The sequence below is a fragment of the Ostrea edulis genome, chromosome 10 (assembly GCF_947568905.1).
Source record: "Ostrea edulis chromosome 10, xbOstEdul1.1, whole genome shotgun sequence".
Classification (NCBI taxonomy): domain Eukaryota; kingdom Metazoa; phylum Mollusca; class Bivalvia; order Ostreida; family Ostreidae; genus Ostrea; species Ostrea edulis.
The window spans coordinates 34,264,809-34,285,198 of record NC_079173.1 but is presented as its reverse complement, the minus strand read 5'-3'; the positions used below and the strand labels follow the sequence as shown (position 1 = coordinate 34,285,198).

General features: G+C 32.2%; 1 protein-coding gene across 1 annotated transcript in view; it reads right to left on the bottom strand.

The window, feature by feature from the left end:
* Positions 1–4,731: 4,731 nt before the first annotated feature.
* Positions 4,732–20,390, bottom strand: part of LOC125665377 (uncharacterized) — a 19,662-nt gene continuing 4,003 nt past the window's right edge. Inside the window, exons 2-4 of the mRNA XM_056150933.1 lie at positions 7,595–7,721; positions 6,886–6,981; positions 4,732–4,865 (exon numbers count right to left, since the gene is read on the bottom strand). Of these exons, the coding sequence (XP_056006908.1) occupies positions 4,732–4,865; positions 6,886–6,981; positions 7,595–7,721 (357 nt within the window). The remainder of the gene's footprint in view (positions 4,866–6,885; positions 6,982–7,594; positions 7,722–20,390) is intronic.

Here is a 20,390-nt window from a genome sequence, read left to right as displayed (position 1 = left end):
GGTTTTTACGAGGATTGACACGTGTATGGATCTTGTCCCTCTAAAAAGACCCAACATTATATAAAGTAGGAAATCAACTCCCTCACTGTTTTATTAGGACTAAAATTATCCCATCACTACCAACTGGCTCTTTAAAAAATAAACCAGATTGCAGTATTTGGGTAACTCTCTCCAAATTAATTGGACGTGTCCACTCTGTGTGCAAATCATATGTACTTGTGCAGCATGCAGCTGGAATTGTTTATCTCAACTGATGTATTTAAAATGCAGTGAAATACATGTAGATAATTAAATCAAACTACATTTTCATTTGCTAAATATTGTTCGATTGATATAAATTATTTTTTATTAGAGTTGTTCGAGGAGGGGGTACGTGCCAATTTCTGATGTACTCTTTGGGAGATAGATTATTTTGAACCCTGTGCTTTTGACGTCTCTGCATCTTCTATCTTTTCCTCTTTTATTCGTTTTAGCCCCCTTGAGATGTTTGATTATGAAGGCACGTAACGTGTCATAACAGAAATTGCAATGACAGATTTAGAGAACCCACCTTTCGCCACAAATTTGCAAAATAATGTGAGTAAATCTCTAAATACTTTACCCAAAATGGCTGTATTTACAAGTACATACTCTTGCCGATTTAATTAATATATTACTATAAATTCAGGGGGTTCAATTATCGTTATTTTATTTTCAAAACATTGCATGTATAAATTTAAAGATAGTTTGTGACGATAGATTTCTTTATGGTGAAATTGTATTTGTGAGTACTCAGCTGGAAATCTGTCATTGGCCTCTCATTTACAAGCAGTACAGACTGGGTTAAATTTTACTCGCCAATCGAAGGATATAGACATTTCCAAAATCCAGAAGTGTCAGTCCGACATACTTAGCCGCACATCATGTCAGAACTTTTATTGCTAAATATATATACTACATTGGTATTGAACAAGCAACCTCTGATATTTTATTATGAATCTGACTGTGTTAAAACTCGGGGTTCTAAGTTAAGGTTCAGAGTAAAGATCCTGAGGAAATTTATGCAATATATGATATATATACTAATGTCAGTCATAAAACACGTGAAATCCCTGATTAATCTAAGGGACCGGTCAATATTTATTGGGGAATTGAGACCGGTGGAAAATGCAACAGGACACACATTTATTTTGACATACATACTGATAGGACTCCAGCTTTTTTCAATTTTCAACAATAATAGGACAGCTGTATTTTGTTTGCAAATGAACAAAATATATTATAATGTATTTCAAACTTTTAATTTAACTATCTTACATGTACAAGCAATATTTATACTGAACTCAACTATCTTACAAGCAATTATTCTGAATTGTATGCATGCTTTATTTCATGTCCAAGTTCAATATACTAGACACAATCTGCAATAAAATACTGGAGCTTTGAAATTTTTTTAAATATTAAAACATGTAATTAAAAAAAAAATCACAAACGAAGTATTCAGCTATGAATAAAATTGCACAAAATTACATGTAAGTTTGTATGACGTATGGATTTCAATCATAGAAAATAAAAATCATGTCATAACTTGAAGGATACATACTAGAATCTAACTAAAATATAAACACATCTTTAAGAATTTGATAGTTTGTCAACGCAACCTATCATTGGGTCGAATGCTATATGACTTGTTTCATACCGATTGTTAGGCCATTCTTGGCACATGGATTTTGAACACGGATAACTCTGTTTATATAACCAAATATGGGGCTCACGGCGGGTGTGACCGGTCGACAGGGGGATGTTTATTCCTTTTAGGTCTCTGATCCCACCTCTGATATATCCAGGGGTCCGTGTTTGCCAAAGTCTCTATTTTGTATTGCTTATAGGAGTTATGAGATTGATCACTGTTCGTTATCTTCACCTTTCACAGAGAATACTGAGTTGTGAAAAATACTTGCAAGCACATGAGACAACAATTCAGTAAAACAATAATTTTAAAAATTGCAAAATGTAGCAGTTTGAACAACAATTTAACAAAAAGAAAAAAAGTAAGATGATAATAATGAGATTTGTAACTTCATTAGACGAACAAACATGACAAAATAAACAAAACGTTTCTCAGGAGCTTGAATCTCTCAGGTGATACTACAATGGAAAAACATTATTAAGTGATAATTACGAAGAGCTCCAGAGATTTTAAAATGAAGTAAAAATGTTGTTTAATCATACATGTTTATTTATTTATTAGATAGGGCAAACATTTTTGTACTACACATCTGATATAGGACAGCAACTCTTTTGTATTCTTAAAGGATAGGACATAGTTTTTTTTTTAAATGGTAATATGGAATCCACCGGTACCAACCCCCTCATAGATAGTGGCCGGTTCCTAACCGTGTATAAAATTACACCACTTTAACGATAGAATATTCTATCGGGTGAGGCTCCTCTAATTACAGCATTACTTTTTCTATTATTTTCACATGCAAAGTTGGTTATTTTCACGCGTATGAAGGAAACCTATGCATTGTGATTTTTTTTTTTTTTTAACGTTAACATATTTGTTGGCATGATTGCTGTAAAATTATACAGCAATATATTTGTGGCCTTCAACACTGTTGATAATGACGCTTCTCGAATATACTAACCGGAAATCTAAAATTACTGTTACGCAAGCGCACTACGTTCCGGATCAAGGAAAGATAACTTATGTTTTCTGATTGGCCTATACCAGAGGTGGGATCGAGTGCTTAGGAGGAGTAAGCACCCCCTGTTGACCAGTGACACCCACCGTGAGCCCTATATCTTGATCAGGTAAGAGAAGTGATCCGTTGTCAAAATCAATGTGGAAAGAACGTCTCAACAATTGATTTGAAACTTGTCAGACAGCATTTGACCCAATGACAGGTATTACTGGTAAATTAATTCTTTATGACGTTCATAGAATTTGTGATATACATGTACTGACATTCAACAAGACAGTTGAAACATCAACTTATTTGTCAGTAGCCTGCCTCGATTTAAACACTGATCAGACGTAGAACAAGCTCTAGCGTATCAAATTAGCTGAGAGACATAAACACCACATACAGTTGATAATGGAATTTTGCTACATAAATATGGGAAGTAGGCAATGGAGAAGTTGAGTTATTAGTTTGTCGTTAACATCTATGTTCAATAAAATATCTAAGTATGAAGCAGATGTGGAAGAACATGTCGTGTCTTTTTTTTTTAAAGTTCATTGGGATATACCAAATTGACATATGAATGAAAATGATTATTGTTAAAACGTCGTCGAAATATTTAAATGGCGAGTTGAAAGCTCCAGCAAGCGGTTTTTTCTTAACATGCAGAAACTTTTAAATAAATTCTGTCTCATTAGATTAAACAAACATGTCAGCAAATAAAGGAGCACAATTCGTGCCCATGGGAATTCCTACAGACAACAGTCTGATCACCAAAAACCACGTAGATATTGTCAATGAGGAACTCTAGTATCGTTTTAATACCAACTTCAGAGTACCTATGCGCAGAAACAAAGCGATGTTTCACAAAGTAATTGTTTGAATGACATATGCCTAGATATGAATATTCCATTTGTATTGAGTAAGCAGCTGTCTATGATGTCAAAAAGTCCATTAATACATTGTGAGGAATGATCATGTAAAGTGTTGAAAAGTCATACAATTTGATGCTACTGATTTGGGACAAGTTTTGTAATGCTAAAGTTCTTTAGAATTCTGTTGGGGGGGGGGGGGGGGCTCCGTGGCCGAGTGGTTAGAGCATCGCGCTCAAAATCAAACGGCCTCTCACCTCTGGTCGGCGAGGGTTCGAATCCCGCTCGCGCCGGTAAGTGAGAAAGTTTCCCAGTTTACTTTCGGAAGGTCAGTGGTCTCTTCCCAGGTACATTGTGTCTGGGTTCTCTCTTCCACCAACAAAAATTAACTGAAAAATTGTTGAATGTGGCGAAAAACATCAAAACAATCAATCAATCAATCTTTAGAATTTTTTAGATTCCAAATTGGATTTTACACCACTTCTTACATAGATTGTGGTTCAATACGTTTGAAGTTTCTCCTTCACAGCTGTTAATATTTTCGTGAAGAGCAAAGATAGGGACTTTGTAGAACATTTTGTTGGATTCAGCAATGTATCTCTGTTTGTAAGAGTTTTTGTGAAGTTTTGTAATCTAGTATATGTAGGGAAACTTGTATTCATTCGTCCCATTGAATGTATTAGATATTAAATGTATCTAAGACTGCTGGGTTATTTTGAAGAGTTTCCTCTTTTGAAACGGAGCTAGAAGTATTTAAATTGGATTACCAAATGTGGAATTAAAGCCTACTTCACATAAAAACATCTGTACTAATATGTAATAATAATGATATAATACTCGAAAGATTCATTTTGTTGTTTCATTGAATTGATAACGAATTTGGGTAAGTAAATGACAAAAACATCAAATTAAGTCATTTATTTTGGGTTCCATGGGGATCCGGGTTAAAATAGGTCCTCAGTACCCCTTGCTTGTCGTAAGAGGCGACTAATCAGATGAGACCGCAAATACCAAGGTCCCGTGTCACAGCAGGTGTGGCACGATAAAGATCCCTCCCTGCTCAAAGGCCATAAACGCCGAATATAAGCCTAAATTTTGCAGCTCTTCACCGGCAGTGGTGACGTCTCCATATGAGTGAAAAATTCTTGAGAAGGACGTTAAACAGTATACAATCAATCATTTATTTTAGCAGGTTACAAAGGCAGCACACAGTCTGGGTTATTCCAGCAATCCATAAAGTCATTGGTCCATTTGCTTACGACGTCCTTTGGTCTGCAGACTGATGGGGAAAATTTGTTATCTGAGACAGTTCTGTAGCACACAAGACCTGCAATATTGGAAGAGGAATAACTTTATATCGTTTCATAAGTTTTAGATTGGTATAATATATTGTTAATTTTAGCAAATTTCTATTTTATATTTGTCATATACAGAATAATCATGCGTTCAAGGAGTTCAAGGAGTTCTGGAAAAAAAAGGAAAAGTAGAAGGTTTATATACAAGTATATAAGTTTCACTATATATATACATATAAGTAGATGGTTTATATATATTAGTTTCACTCTACATATACATATAAATCATGATTATAGCTTTATTTATCACTATTTGTAGATGGGGCATTTACACAATTCACAAAATGAACTTCTCTATTACAATATTGAACGTTCGCGTCAAGATCGTAGATTCGAGTGGGAAATGCTCGTGTCCAAACTTAGACGTAGAATATGTAATGGCTGCTTTATAGCCCAACACACGGCATTTAAGAACGCGGGTTTTCGGATATGATTTTGATAATGGAGGTCCCGTTATCGACAGGCATTGGTATGATAAAGAACCGCCACTGTTACTACCGTAAGTATGAGGTATAGGTTAAAATCTATGACACGTGGCCTACAGTTGGTGATGTCTCACTATAAGTGAACAATTCTCGTATAGGAATATCAAACAAAACTTCTTCAGAATTCAAACCATATTCTAATCACGATAGTCTTAACTTCGACTTAGAAAACTAAGAAGGGTGAAGATAGCAAACAGTGATTAATCTCACCATTCTATTACACATAAAACACCAACTCATCAACAAAACTAAGAAGGGTGAAAATAGCAAACAGTGATTAATCTCATCATTCTATTACATATAAAACACTAACTCATCAACAAAACTAAGAAGGGTGAAGATAGCAAACGGTGATTAATCTCATCATTCTATTACACATAAAACACCAATTCATCAACAAATATTTCTGCACCTCATTACACAGAATATTGGTCATGGTCACACTTCAAGGTCATGCGAACGTTTTGCGTATTTTACACGCTATTATGCAAAACTTTTGCATACATACGCTTCAACAGGACAGGGAGAAAATACAACAGACCAGATCGGGAGTCCAACCCGGGTCCCTGAATATTTAGTCAGGTGCTTTGCCAACTGAGCTATCTGGCCACCAGCGATCGAACCTGACTGACCGCTACATCTCCCCCTCTTTAAACACCTTGAAAACATCAACCCATGATCTTTATCCGCTGTCAAGCATTTTCACCTATCAAATCCAGGGGCTGGTCTACGGCACTAAATGTACAGGAAATGGGAAAATCATTTCAGGACCAGGAACCCTTGTATTACTAGTTAGGTATTCTAACAACTAAGCTATCCAGGCTTATATCCAAGGTTCATCAAACCACTACATTCCCCCCTCCTTCAATTGAATTTGACCTCGGAGACGCATAATCCACATTCTTTTGCCCCTGGTAGGACTTTTACCTGCAAGTCCAAGTGTAGTCAACAGCACTAAATGTAAAAAAAAAAAAAAAAAAAAAAAAAAAAAAAAAAAAAAAAGACAAAATGCAACAACCCGGACCGGGATTCCAACCCGGGACTCCAGTCACTTGTTTTACCAACTGAGCTATCTATCCACCGGCAATAGAACGTTTCTGACCGCCACAACGCGAAAACTTCAATTTTCCTAAAATAATCAGCTCAGAAGGCTATCGTCCAGTTGCAAAAGTAATACCCTGCCATTTTAATTCTACTTATGTGTATTTTACACAAATAGGCTGTATTAGTCACAACTCAATATGTAGACGTTTACCTTGTATTAGTCACAGCTCAATATGTAGACATTTATCTTGTATTAGTCACAACTCAATATGTAGATATTTATCTTGTATTAGTCACAACTCAATATGTAGACATTTATCTTGTATTAGTCACAACTCAAAATGTAGACATTTATCTTGTATTAGTCACAACTCAATATGTAGACATTTATCTTGCATTAGTCACAGCTCAATATGTAGACATTTATCTTGTATTAGTCACAACTCAATATGTAGACGTCTACCTTGATTCAGGTCACATGGACATGCTTCGCCACAATTCTCGTCAAATTGGGCGTGTAGTGGTACACAGGTACCATTCAGAACTTCAGTAACTGGTCCTACAGTATAAAAAAAGTTATATAGATTGGAGTTCAAAAAAGTATTCTTATGAACTGCAGTCTGTTTTCTTCATACGGTGGCTCCTAATGAGTTCCATGAAAGGAGGTGATAACGAACAGTGATTAATCTCATAACTCCTATAACACGAAATTAAGAGTTGGATAAACACGGACCCCTGGATATACCATATGTGGGATCAGGTGTTTAGGAAGAGGAAGTATCCCCTGTCGACCGGTCATAGACTATGAAACAATTTGATAGAGGAGTTCATCTTGCATGAACAATGGCGCAGTTATATATACTAGCCTTTTCTACATGTTACGATATAGGTTTGCTCGTGCGTCAGTTAGCTCTTCGTGTCATATCTTTAACCGTGTGAGGCTTAGGACTTTGTCAGTTGATGTATCTTGGGGCGACCCAAATGTAGGTTACTGTTGACTCATTTAGAAATTGCAGTTGACAGATTGTGACTCTAAGCGTTCAAATATAAATAAGTATCATGTTAAAATCGTTGCAGATGGGCGTATCATGTACCTTAAAGGTGTACTTTATAGTAGAGATACAATCTATAAATGAATCCTGTTCATAAAACAATAAAAAAATATAACTTGCCCACGTGATCAAATAGCCCAGATGGATCTACCAGTGTCCCTTTCTCATCGCGGCAGCAGCTATCTTTAGCACAGTCTGAAGAGGTATGGCATATTTTGTCCCTGTCTGGGACAGTCTTACTTTGGGTCTATACATGCGGGATATAATGCACAAAATTAACGCAAAATCAGAAAATTTAGAATCAATTGTGAAAATAATTTCCAATGTATGCAATGAAAAGATTATCAAAAGAAATCAATTATGAAATAAATTTTATTTTTGAAAATACATGAACTGCGACGTTTTATGCTAGCTTTTAAACGTTGCTGTACCCGCATATATTTTCAAAAATGAAATTTATTTTTTATACATATACATGTATGTCATTTTTATTTCAATAGGTAAATATATCGAAGGTAAGAAGATTGGAAATGTAAATATCAGAAACAAAACATTCATATTTTGAACCAAAATTGAAGACACTTGTCAAAATAATAATCTAGGAGATTACATACCAATGTCAGGACACAAAATATTGCCTGAAAAATATTAAGACATTACATTGTATATACATATAAATATATCAGCAAACATGTCACATGTATAGTTGCATGTACTATGATAATCTAAAAGTATTCAATAAAACAAGACTGGGGGTTGGGGGGTTGGGGTTGGGGGTTCAAAAGTATTGTATTCGAAGTTCTACAGTTAACTTCCATTTTTCTAAAAAGTTCGGATGAGACCGCTAAAAAAAAAAAAAAACCAACCACCCCCCCCCCCAAAAAAAAAACCGAGCCCCGTGTCACAGCAGGTGTGGCACGATAAAGATCCCTCCCTGTCCAAAGGCCCTAAGCGCTGAGCATAGGCCTACATGTAATTTGTGCAGCCCTTCACCGGTAATGGTGACGTCCTGATATGAGGGGAAACTTCTCGAGTGGAACGTTAGACAATCAATCAATCTAAAGACTTTATAACCTAGCTGTTTCTCACATTCAATATTGTATACATCATAAAGCTATTTAATCAATCAATCTAAAGACTTTATAACATAGCTGTTTCTCACATTCAATATTGTATGCATCATAAAGCTATTTAATCAATCAATCTAAAGACTTTATAACATAGTTGTTTCTCACAGCTAATTTCAATGCTATATTGTATACATCATAAAGCTATTTAATACTAGAGCTATGCTCCGTCGTCGACAATGAAATACATTATCAAAGTATTGTAAGGCATCACGTGGTTTTCTCATATCTAAAAGAAATTATTTTGTTCCTGATTCCGTGCTTGACCATCAGCAATAACAGATGATATAAAGATAAGCCAGTTATAACGAATAACATCAGTACTAACAGATGATGTAAAGATAAGCCAGATATAACGAATAACATCAGTACTAACAGATGATGTAAAGATAAGCCATGTATTACATATATACACTCAGTAGAGGTGTAGATGTTGGACAGAATGTTACATATATATATATATATATATATATATATATATATATATATATACTCAGTAGAGATGTAGATGTTGGGCAGAATGTTACATATATATATATATATATATATATATATATATATATATATACTCAGTAGAGGTGTAGATGTTGAACAGAATGTTACATGATTACATATATATACTCAGTAGAGGTGTAGATGTTGTACAGAATGTTACATGTATTATGTATATATATATATATACTCAGTAGAGGTGTAGATGTTGGACAGAATGTTACATGTATTACATATATATATATATATACTCAGTAGAGGTGTAGATGTTGAACAGAATGTTACATGATTACATATATATACTCAGTAGAGGTGTAGATGTTGTACAGAATGTTACATGATTACATATATACACTCAGTAGAGGTGTAGATGTTGTACAGAATGTTACATGTATTTTATATATATATATATATATATATATATATATATATATATATATATATATACTCAGTAGAGGTGTAGATGTTGAACAGAATGTTACATGATTACATATATATATATACTCAGTAGAGGTGTAGATGTTGAACAGAATGTTACATGATTACATATATATATACTCAGTAGAGGTGTAGATGTTGTACAGAATGTTACATGTATTACACATATATATATATATATACTCAGTAGAGGTGTAGATGTTGAACAGAATGTTACATGATTACATATATATATATACTCAGTAGAGGTGTAGATGTTGAACAGAATGTTACATGATTACATATATATATATACTCAGTAGAGGTGTAGATGTTGAACAGAATGTTACATGATTACATATATATATACTCAGTAGAGGTGTAGATGTTGTACAGAATGTTACATGTATTACACATATATATATATATATACTCAGTAGAGGTGTAGATGTTGAACAGAATGTTACATGATTACATATATATATATACTCAGTAGAGGTGTAGATGTTGAACAGAATGTTACATGATTACATATATATACTCAGTAAAGGTGTAGATGTTGTACAGAATGTTACATGATTACATATATACACTCAGTAGAGGTGTAGATGTTGTACAGAATGTTACATGTATTTTATATATATATATATATATATATATATATATATATATATATATATATATATATATATATATACTCAGTAGAGGTGTAGATGTTGAACAGAATGTTACATGATTACATATATATATACTCAGTAGAGGTGTAGATGTTGAACAGAATGTTACATGATTACATATATATATATACTCAGTAGAGGTGTAGATGTTGTATAGAATGTCACATGTATTATATATATACTCAGTAGAGGTGTAGATGTTGAACAGAGTGTCACATGTATTACATATATATACTCAGTAGAGGTGTAGATGTTGTACAGAATGTCACATGTATTACATATATATACTCAGTAGAGGTGTAGATGTTGTACAGAATGTTACATGTATTATGTATATATATATATACTCAGTAGAGGTGTAGATGTTGTACAGAATGTTACATGTATTACACACATATATATATATATACTCAGTAGAGGTGTAGATGTTGTACAGAATGTTACATGTATTACACATATATATATATATACTCAGTAGAGGTGTAGATGTTGGACAGAATGTTACATGATTACATATATATACTCAGTAGAAGGTAGATGTTGTACAGAATGTTACATGATTACATATATATACTCAGTAGAGGTGTAGATGTTGGACAGAATGTTACATGTATTACATATATATACTCAGTAGAGGTGTAGATGTTGTACAGAATGTTATATGTATTACATATATATACTCAGTAGAGGTGTAGATGTTGGACAGAATGTTACATGATTACATATATATACTCAGTAGAGGTGTAAATGTTGTACAGAATGTTATATGTATTACATATATATATATATATATATATATATATATATATATATATATATATATATATATATATACTCAGTAGAGGTGTAGATGTTGGACAGAATGTTACATGATTACATATATATACTCAGTAGAGGTGTAGATGTTGGACAGAATGTTATATGTATTACATATATATACTCAGTAGAGGTGTAGATGTTGTACAGAATGTTACATGTATTATGTATATATATACTCAGTAGAGGTGTAGATGTTGTACAGAATGTTACATGTATTATATATATATACTCAGTAGAGGTGTAGATGTTGTACAGAATGTTACATGTATTATGTATATATATATATATACTCAGTAGAGGTGTAGATGTTGGACAGAATGTTACATGTATTATATATATATACTCAGTAAAGGTGTAGATGTTGGACAGAATGTTACATGTATTATATATATATATACTCAGTAGAGGTGTAGATGTTGGACAGAATGTTACATGTATTACATATATATACTCAGTAGAGGTGTAGATGTTGGACAGAATGTTACATGTATTACACACACATATATATATATACTCAGTAGAGGTGTAGATGTTGTACAGAATGTCACATGTATTACATATATATATATATATATATATACTCAGTAGAGGTGTAGATGTTGTACAGAATGTTACATGTATTACACACACACACATATATATATATATATATATATATATATATATATATATATAAATATATATATATATACTCAGTAGAGGTGTAGATGTTGAACAGAATGTTACATGATTACATATATATACTCAGTAGAGGTGTAGATGTTGGACAGAATGTTACATGTATTATATATATATACTCAGTAGAGGTGTAGATGTTGGACAGAATGTTACATGATTACATATATATACTCAGTAGAAGGTAGATGTTGAACAGAATGTTACATGATTACATATATATACTCAGTAGAGGTGTAGATGTTGTACAGAATGTTACATGTATTACACATATATATATATATATACTCAGTAGAGGTGTAGATGTTGAACAGAATGTTACATGAATACATATATATACTCAGTAGAGGTGTAGATGTTGGACAGAATGTTACATGATTACATATATATATACTCAGTAGAGGTGTAGATGTTGAACAGAATGTTACATGATTACATATATATACTCAGTAAAGGTGTAGATGTTGAACAGAATGTTACATGATTACATATATATATATATACTCAGTAGAGGTGTAGATGTTGTACAGAATGTCACATGTATTACATATATATACTCAGTAGAGGTGTAGATGTTGTACAGAGTGTTACATGTATTATATATATACTCAGTAGAGGTGTAGATGTTGGACAAAGTGTTACATGTATTATATATATACTCAGTAGAGGTGTAGATGTTGGACAGAGTGTTACATGTATTACATATATATACTCAGTAGAGGTGTAGATGTTGGACAGAATGTTACATGTATTATATATATATACTCAGTAGAGGTGTAGATGTTGTACAGAATGTTACATGTATTACACACACACATATATATATATATATATATACTCAGTAGAGGTGTAGATGTTGTACAGAATGTTACATGTATTATATATATATATATATATATATATATATATATATATATATATATATATATATATATACTCAGTAGAGGTGTAGATGTTGGACAGAATGTTACATGTATTACATATATATACTCAGTAGAGGTGTAAATGTTGGACAGAATGTTACATGTATTATGTATATATATATATATATACTCAGTAGAGGTGTAGATGTTGTACAGAATGTCACATGTATTACATATATATATACTCAGTAGAGGTGTAGATGTTGTACAGAATGTTACATGTATTATATATATATACTCAATAGAGGTGTAGATGTTGTACAGAATGTCACATGTATTACATATATATACTCAGTAGAGGTGTAGATGTTGTACAGAATGTTACATGTATTATATATATATATATATACTCAGTAGAGGTGTAGATGTTGTACAGAATGTTACATGTATTATGTATATATACTCAGTAGAGGTGTAGATGTTGGACAGAATGTTACATGTATTATGTATATATATATATACTCAGTAGAGGTGTAGATGTTGTACAGAATGTTACATGTATTATGTATATATATATATATACTCAGTAGAGGTGTAGATGTTGTACAGAATGTCACATGTATTACATATATATACTCAGTAGAGGTGTAGATGTTGTACAGAATGTTACATGTATTATATATATATATATATATATATATATATATATATATATATATATATATATATATATATACTCAATAGAGGTGTAGATGTTGGACAGAATGTTACATGATTACATATATATACTCAGTAGAGGTGTAGATGTTGGACAGAATGTTACATGTATTACACACATATATATATATATATACTCAGTAGAGGTGTAGATGTTGTACAGAATGTTACATGTATTATATATATATATATATATATATATATATATATATATATATATATATATATATATACTCAGTAGAGGTGTAGATGTTGGACAGAATGTTACATGTATTACATATATATACTCAGTAGAGGTGTAAATGTTGGACAGAATGTTACATGTATTATGTATATATATATATATACTCAGTAGAGGTGTAGATGTTGTACAGAATGTCACATGTATTACATATATATATACTCAGTAGAGGTGGAGATGTTGTACAGAATGTTACATGTATTATATATATATACTCAATAGAGGTGTAGATGTTGTACAGAATGTCACATGTATTACATATATATACTCAGTAGAGGTGTAGATGTTGTACAGAATGTTACATGTATTATATATATATATATATATACTCAGTAGAGGTGTAGATGTTGTACAGAATGTTACATGTATTATGTATATATACTCAGTAGAGGTGTAGATGTTGGACAGAATGTTACATGTATTATGTATATATATATATACTCAGTAGAGGTGTAGATGTTGTACAGAATGTCACATGTATTACATATATATACTCAGTAGAGGTGTAGATGTTGTACAGAATGTTACATGTATTATATATATATATATATATATATATATATACATATATATATATATATATATATATATATATATATATATATATATATATATATATATATATATATATACTCAATAGAGGTGTAGATGTTGGACAGAATGTTACATGATTACATATATATACTCAGTAGAGGTGTAGATGTTGGACAGAATGTTACATGTATTACACACATATATATATATATATACTCAGTAGAGGTGTAGATGTTGTACAGAATGTCACATGTATTACATATATATACTCAGTAGAGGTGTATATGTTGTACAGAATGTTACATGTATTATGTATATATATATATATACTCAGTAGAGGTGTAGATGTTGTACAGAATGTCACATGTATTACATATATATATACTCAGTAGAGGTGTAGATGTTGTACAGAATGTTACATGTATTATATATATATACTCAATAGAGGTGTAGATGTTGTACAGAATGTCACATGTATTACATATATATACTCAGTAGAGGTGTAGATGTTGTACAGAATGTTACATGTATTATATATATATATATATACTCAGTAGAGGTGTAGATGTTGTACAGAATGTTACATGTATTATGTATATATACTCAGTAGAGGTGTAGATGTTGGACAGAATGTTACATGTATTATGTATATATATATATACTCAGTAGAGGTGTAGATGTTGTACAGAATGTCACATGTATTACATATATATACTCAGTAGAGGTGTAGATGTTGTACAGAATGTTACATGTATTATATATATATATATATATATATACATATATATATATATATATATATATATATATATATATATATATATATATATATACTCAATAGAGGTGTAGATGTTGGACAGAATGTTACATGATTACATATATATACTCAGTAGAGGTGTAGATGTTGGACAGAATGTTACATGTACTACACACATATATATATATATATACTCAGTAGAGGTGTAGATGTTGTACAGAATGTCACATGTATTACATATATATACTCAGTAGAGGTGTATATGTTGTACAGAATGTTACATGTATTATATATATATATATATATATATATATATATATATATATATATACTCAATAGAGGTGTAGATGTTGGACAGAATGTTACATGATTACATATATATACTCAGTAGAGGTGTAGATGTTGGACAGAATGTTACATGTATTACACATATATATATATATACTCAGTAGAGGTGTAGATGTTGGACAGAATGTTACATGATTACATATATATACTCAGTAGAGGTGTAGATGTTGTACAGAATGTCACATGTATTACATATATATACTCAGTAGAGGTGTAGATGTTGTACAGAATGTTACATGTATTATGTATATATACTCAGTAGAGGTGTAGATGTTGGACAGAATGTTACATGTATTATGTATATATATATATATACTCAGTAGAGGTGTAGATGTTGGACAGAATGTTACATGTATTACATATATATACTCAGTAGAGGTGTAGATGTTGGACAGAATGTTACATGTATTATATATATATATATATATATATACTCAGTAGAAGGTAGATGTTGTACAGAATGTTACATGTATTATATATATATACTCAGTAGAGGTGTAGATGTTGTACAGAATGTTACATGTATTATATATATATACTCAGTAGAGGTGTAGATGTTGGACAGAATGTTACATGATTACATATATATACTCAGTAGAGGTGTAGATGTTGTACAGAATGTTACATGTATTATATATATATACTCAGTAGAGGTGTAGATGTTGTACAGAATGTTACATGATTACATATATATTCTCAGTAGAGGTGTAGATGTTGAACAGAATGTTACATGATTACATATATATACTCAGTAGAGGTGTAGATGTTGTACAGAATGTTACATGTATTATGTATATATATATATACTCAGTAGAGGTGTAGATGTTGGACAGAGTGTTACAATGTACATGTTTTTGTATATACTCAGTAGAGGTGTAGACGTCTCTGATTATGATATGCAGATGATTTCATTGTAATAAAATGATCAACCGAGACGTGGAGCTTTCCCAGGTCTGTGGTGTTTTATTGTTCTTCTAGAAATGACGAATGGTCATTAGACGTGTTTCTTACAATTATTTATTACAAAGTTTGAGAGCACGTGTACATGAGTACATGTATGTATCACATTGCGCATGTTTTTGTTTAGCATAGATACACACGTCATTATTTTTAATGTCATGTGAAATTTCACATCTATCGAAATTCTTACAATAATCTTCTTGAGAATGGGAAGTCAATTTCAATGAAAGTTTGAGAGTTTTTTTTGTTTTTTGTATTACTTCATGCGAACAATATATCATTAAGAGTTTGAAAATCTAAAAATACAAATACATTTGATATAGAGAGATTTGAATATGGGTTATGTCTTTGTGAAATTTTAAGGTGAATATATGATTTTATACAAAGAGCAAAATACTTACAAAATACGAACGAATATCCATATTATTTCACGGAAATCAACAAGGAATTCAGTGTACACCTGTGCAATAAAAGACAGGTTTTTTGTGACAATTCACTGATGCATGCAATCACTGACCACATTGACGTTTTATGACTTTTCGCATCAGTGGACACTTGCGCCGGACGTCGCCCCTGCAGTACGATTATCTAGTGTTTTCACCATATGCTATCAAATAAAGATTGTAATCTCAAAGTCTTCATCTGACATCATTGTATTTATGTGTTTTGATTAAATTGATGTTTAAAAGTAAGCGTTTAGTATTAAGTTAAAGAGCAAATGTTACTTTGTGTGTATATATATATATATATATATATATATATATATATATTACCTATTTGTATTGTGTGTACGTTGTTTTACGTTCGATTTGAGAATTTTTACTCATGTATAAAACGTCATATGCTGCGCTATCCTCATGTGACGTCGTAGGTTTTTGCAAACCTTTTCATTAGTAAAAAATTGCGAATGGTTGAAGTATATATCTTCTAAAGGAATTTTATTCACTAGATGAAATAATACAAAAAAGGCAAATTATTTGATACTGAAAAGGTTTCTATTTTCTATAAATAACCGATAAATGTTGTCAAGGGCAATAACTCCTATGCTGGAATTTTCTCTATGTCTACTATATAATGAATTCCCCGATATCTATGATTAATTTGTATATATTTATAAAGTAGCAATTTTCGGAAAGTGTTAGAATTAAATTTTTATCATTTCAACTAGTTTTTAAAGGACACACCGCATGTTTTCAAAGTATACAAAATCACATGCATGTTGTCTTCTTTATGCTTATAGTAATTAATTCTAATAGTTCGTTCGCCAAAATTTTGCGATAATTAACCACAATACAGACTTAAATCTAAGCCCCGATTTCAAAAAGTCTAGTTGATTAGGTAGTCACGTGGTACAGTGACGTCACATGCGCCCTTCGGATTGTATAAGTAGTGCGATATATTATTAAAAACTCAGCTTTTAGGGGCCTAATTTATTCACCATGGGCAACATTTACATCGATGTTGACAACTTTTCCGAGTTTTATATGTTTTCGCCACCAGTGCATACATATAGCGATGTAAAGACCCAAATATAGCGAGAAAAGCATGTATGAAATCGGCAACATTGCGGGTAAATAATGTTTATATGGGTCGCTGTCTACAAACTGTTTGATAATGTTATTCCTTCATACATCTGTAATTGGCGCTGTTCCCCCCCCCCCCCCCAATAAACAGTGCAATTATTATTTATTTTTGCATTATACAAATCATAATACATTACATTGTTGACAACTACTAGATATACTAGTAGTTGAACTACGTCCTAGGCCAAACTACCATCACGGCCGAATGCATTTCGGAAAGAGGGAAAAAGAAACAACACACACAAATCAGTAAAAACAATCAAATTTAAAATGGAAATTATATTATTTTATTTTAATAAAGCAATCTTATTATTATTTCTGCAAGTCTTAGGAAGTGGGAGCACGGCGTTATACTGACGCACTCTTGAAAGATGTTACGAATTCATTTTGAGGAAATAATTTTATAATTCAATTTAAAGTTAGGAAATACAGTATTCTATTACTTATATAATTAAAAGTTCAATTTTATCTTTAAAATGTTTGTAAATCTACCATTTGGTAGAAACTGGAAGCACGTATACCGGGTATGTTATTACTGATAAGGTGAAGGTCAGTTGATCCGAGCGTGTATTGAATTTGAAGACCAGAACAGAATTATGTAGTGATTATAAGCTTCGATATATCCATTTTATCGCAGTTTATCAGGGTCTCTGTCCAAGCGGTTTTTGGAAAGGTGACTGTGTGTGTTTTTAAAGGTAAAATTCTTGCTCCAACAAAGTATAATCCACATCTTTTTTCTCGTACCTTCCTTCGAAAAATTGAAAAATACTCAGTCTAAATCCTTTCTACCGACAACTAGTACACCCGAGCACGGCACTAAACATCTTAATGCATTATTATTTACAAGCCGTCAATGTGATAATTGGTTTTTTGTCGATTAAATCTAATCTGTTTATGAAATGGCTAATGGATGTTTTTAAACCCGAGGGCGCATATGACGTCACATATAATGGCGCGTAAAATAGCGAAAGTAAATATGCATATCGCAAGATTTGAATTTCATCGCTTTCAAACTCGAAAACAACGCAAAATATTTCATTTAAAACACATTTAAAGTAGTTTTAGGTATGAGAAGAATTAATTTTGCTGAAAAAATGAAAAAGTTTAGAAACATGCGTTGTGTCTTTTCATTATGCTGTTTCACAAAAATATGAGATTTTCTGATGTTGACATCCCAAAGATCGCAACCTATACAATTTCTTTGATTATTGATTAAATTAAACTATTAAGCAAAGTGCTACGGTTGTTGAGCAATGCTTTGCAAGTACCGTCGTAACAGTGCTTTTTACGTAAATGCGATCATGCGGTAGAAATTGTCGAAATTTATCAACCAAGAATATAAAAACAGACAACAGAGTGAGTACAAATCAGATCTTGACACCTGAGTGAAAGTTAATATGAAAGAGATATAGCGCTTTTGCTGACGTCCAAACGGCCGACTCAGAAATCTAAAGGACAAACACCGGTTTCCAATATTAGACTGGCGTGTTACTTTTAAATATAAGGTCAACTTCTTTAATGTTTCGTTAACCAAGATAAATAACTGCTGCAGTTTAGCATTACTGGACTTTATGAGTCATTCTCCAATCAATAAACCATGTTCCTATGTGGAATGATGAACAGTACAATATTTTCATAGGTGCATTCATATCACACAACAACCCTTTTACATACTTGGCATTACTTAGCTCACTGTCTTCTTCTGACATGGCTGCAGCACCTTTAATATATTTCATCAGTTCAGTTGCATTTGGTTGATAATTCGAGTGTTTAGCTTTACCTAAATATCATATGACAGTTGCTACATGAGTTTTTGTATTTACTTTTGAGAAGTCAAACTGTATAACAGTTATTTTCCTCCCTTGACTTACTTTTACCTATTACCATATTTATGTAGCAGTATTCAATTGCCGCCTGCATGTGGTATTTGTATCTCTCAACTGATTCGATACACAAGAGCTTGTTCTGCGTGTGGTCGGTTTTTTAATCGAAGCAGGCTACTGACAAACGGGTTGGTGGTGCAGGGGTTCCAACAGTATCGTTTAAAGTCAGTATTTCGCAAATTCTATGCTCGTTATAACAATCTAGTTTGCCAATATAACATATTGGGTCAAATGCTGTTTGACGTGTTTCATACCGATTGTTAGGCCGTTCTTGGCACACTGATTTTGACTACGGATAACTCCGTTTACCTGATCTAGATATAGGATTCACGGCGGGTGTGACCGGTCGACAGGGGATGCTTACTCCTCCTGGGCACCTGACCCCACCTCTGGTGTGTCCAGGGGTCCGTGTTTGCCCAACTCTATTTTGCATTGCTTATAGGAGTTCGGAGATTGATCACTGTTCGTTATCTTCGCCTTTCATGCTGTGCATTTGCGTCCCTTTTCTTGTAGCATTTGTTTAGATTTTCGTCAGCCACATTAATGTTTGAAAAACCTGTGCACACAGGAACAGGTTAGTGTAAACAAACTATTCATGTGCGGAACTACAGTGATCTCAGAATAAATTCCTTTTTTTAAGTTGTAACTTGCAAATATTGGAAGGTATGATGAAAATGACTAACATTTGTTAAAATATATGTATCACATGTATACCCCCCCCCCTTCCAAGAAAGAAAACGACCCCCAAAAATGAAAGGCAAAAAAAAAAAAAAAAAAAAAAAAAAAAAAAATAGATTGAGAAAATATTGGACTTGAACTCGGA